At 40.2% G+C, this 1986-nt stretch overlaps 1 protein-coding gene across 1 annotated transcript; it reads left to right on the forward strand.

The window, feature by feature from the left end:
• The first annotated feature begins 499 nt into the window (after positions 1-499).
• On the forward strand, positions 500-1588 carry LOC138907852 (uncharacterized mitochondrial protein AtMg00810-like). The gene is made up of 3 exons (XM_070198473.1): positions 500-573; positions 715-805; positions 917-1588. Exons 1-3 carry the CDS (start codon positions 500-502, stop codon positions 1586-1588), a joined length of 837 nt encoding a protein of 278 aa, XP_070054574.1.
• The last annotated feature ends 398 nt before the right edge of the window (positions 1589-1986 follow it).

A 1986-nucleotide genomic window follows, 5' to 3' on the forward strand; every position in this document is an offset into this window, starting at 1 on the left:
GAGACACTTATTGCACAAGACTTAACACATATAGATGGCACACATGCTACAACTCCAAGTCCAATACTGGACATAAATGACTCAACTACTGCTTCACATGAGCCTTATAATGCAACACTAGACACATGAGGCCAGTCAAATCAATTACAATCATATGAGAATCTTCCAGCTAAGTCATCTGATCAAAGTGCACTCTTTTAACATGATCACAATGTCATTCAACAACATGAACCACAAGTAGAAGCAAACCAAGACACTCATGTACATGAGGCCACCAGTACCAGACCGCGTGGCCAGACCACCAGTATGGCTCAGTGACTATGTCACTACTATCAAGCCAAAAGCACATTACACATATCTTATCTCACAGTATGTCACATATTCTCATCTTAGTCCAAGCTACTAGGCTTACTTTAGTTCTTTTTCTATACCAACTGAGCCTAAATCATTCAAGGAAGCTTCTACATATCCTAATTGGATCCAAGCAATGCAATAAAAGATGGATGCATTGGAAGGCAACAAGACTTGGGAGCTAGTGACACTAGCAGTTGGGAAGAAAGCCATAAGCTCCAGGTGGGTATACAAAATAAAACATAAAGACAATGGAGAGATAGACAAGTATAAAGCTAGATTGATGGTTAATGGATATATATAATTGCAAGGACTAGATTACCATAAGACTTTTTCCCCAATGACAAAAATGGTTACTGTTAGGACAGTAATCAGTATAGCAACTTCAAAGAATTGGTTCTTGTATCAAATGGATGTCAATAATGCTTTCCTTCAAGGAGACTTATATGAGAAGGTTTATATGGACCTACCACAGGGATTCCATAGACAGCAGGAGTATAGGGTCTGTAAGTTGCTGAAATCCCTGTATGGGCTCAATTAAGCTTCAAGGCAATGGAACATCAAGCTTACCACTGTTCTATTGGAAGCTGGATACTGTCAAAGTCCACATGACCATTCACTATTCACTAAGAAACAAGAAGGCAACATTGTGATTATCCTAATATATGTGGATGATATACTAATCACTGGTAGTTGCAAGGATTTAATTGATGAGGCAAAACAAACTCTGTACAATAATTTCAAAGTGAAGGATTTAGGTGAGCTCAAGTACTTCCTGGGAATTGAAGTGCTCAGGTCACAAAAAGGGATACTTCTTAATCAAAAGAAGTATGCTCTAGAATTAGTGCTTAATGTGGGCTTAAGTGGTGCAAAGCCAGTGTCCACACCTCTTGAGGCCAACACTAAGTTGACTACTACAGAATATGATTCGCTGACTGGATGCACATATGATCCTTTACTGGAGGACATCAACAGCTATCAAAAGTTAGTGGGAAAGTTGATTTATCTAACAATAACAAGGCCAAATATCTACTTCACAATTCAAGTCCTTAGCCAATTCATGCAACAACCAAAGAGGTCATATTGGGATGCAACATTAAGAGTGATTAGATACATTAAAGGATGCCCAGGCTTAGGGATATCCATGTCTGAGAACTCCACAACTCAGTTGACTGCATTCTGTGATGCAGACTGGGCTGCATGCCCTAACACTAGGCGCTCAGGTTATGCCATCTAATTGGGTGACTCTTTAATCTCCTAGAAGTCAAAGAAACAACATACTGTCATTGGATGCTCGACAGAAGCATAATATCGAAGCATGGCAGCATGTGTAGCAGAAGTTGTGTGGCTGCTTGGTCTGTTACAGGACCTTGGAGTATCTGTTCCCAGAATAGTTTCACTTCATTATGATAGTAAAGTAGCTATCCAAATTGCTGCAAATCCCACATTCCATGAGAGAACAAAGCATATTGACATCGACTGTCACTTTGTTCGCGAGAAAGTAAACGAGGGGATGATTCAGACTACTTATCTAGCTACTCAGTCTCAGATTGCGGACCTGCTAACCAAAAGCTTAGGCGTAAGGCAACATCACCTTCTTCTTTCCAAGCTGGGTGTGCTCAATATCTTCCACCG

Source organism: Nicotiana tomentosiformis, chromosome 1, assembly GCF_000390325.3.
Source record: "Nicotiana tomentosiformis chromosome 1, ASM39032v3, whole genome shotgun sequence".
NCBI classification, from domain to species: Eukaryota; Viridiplantae; Streptophyta; class Magnoliopsida; order Solanales; family Solanaceae; genus Nicotiana; species Nicotiana tomentosiformis.

Bases quoted from the DNA above. Each gene is read 5' to 3' on its own strand.
- LOC138907852 (XM_070198473.1), top strand. From the start codon at position 500: ATGGATGCATTGGAAGGCAACAAGACTTGGGAGCTAGTGACACTAGCA. The intron at 574-714 runs GTGGGTATACAA...GGTTACTGTTAG, and splicing joins AAGAAAGCCATAAGCTCCAG to GACAGTAATCAGTATAGCAA. The intron at 806-916 runs GTTTATATGGAC...TGGAACATCAAG, and splicing joins AAGGAGACTTATATGAGAAG to CTTACCACTGTTCTATTGGA.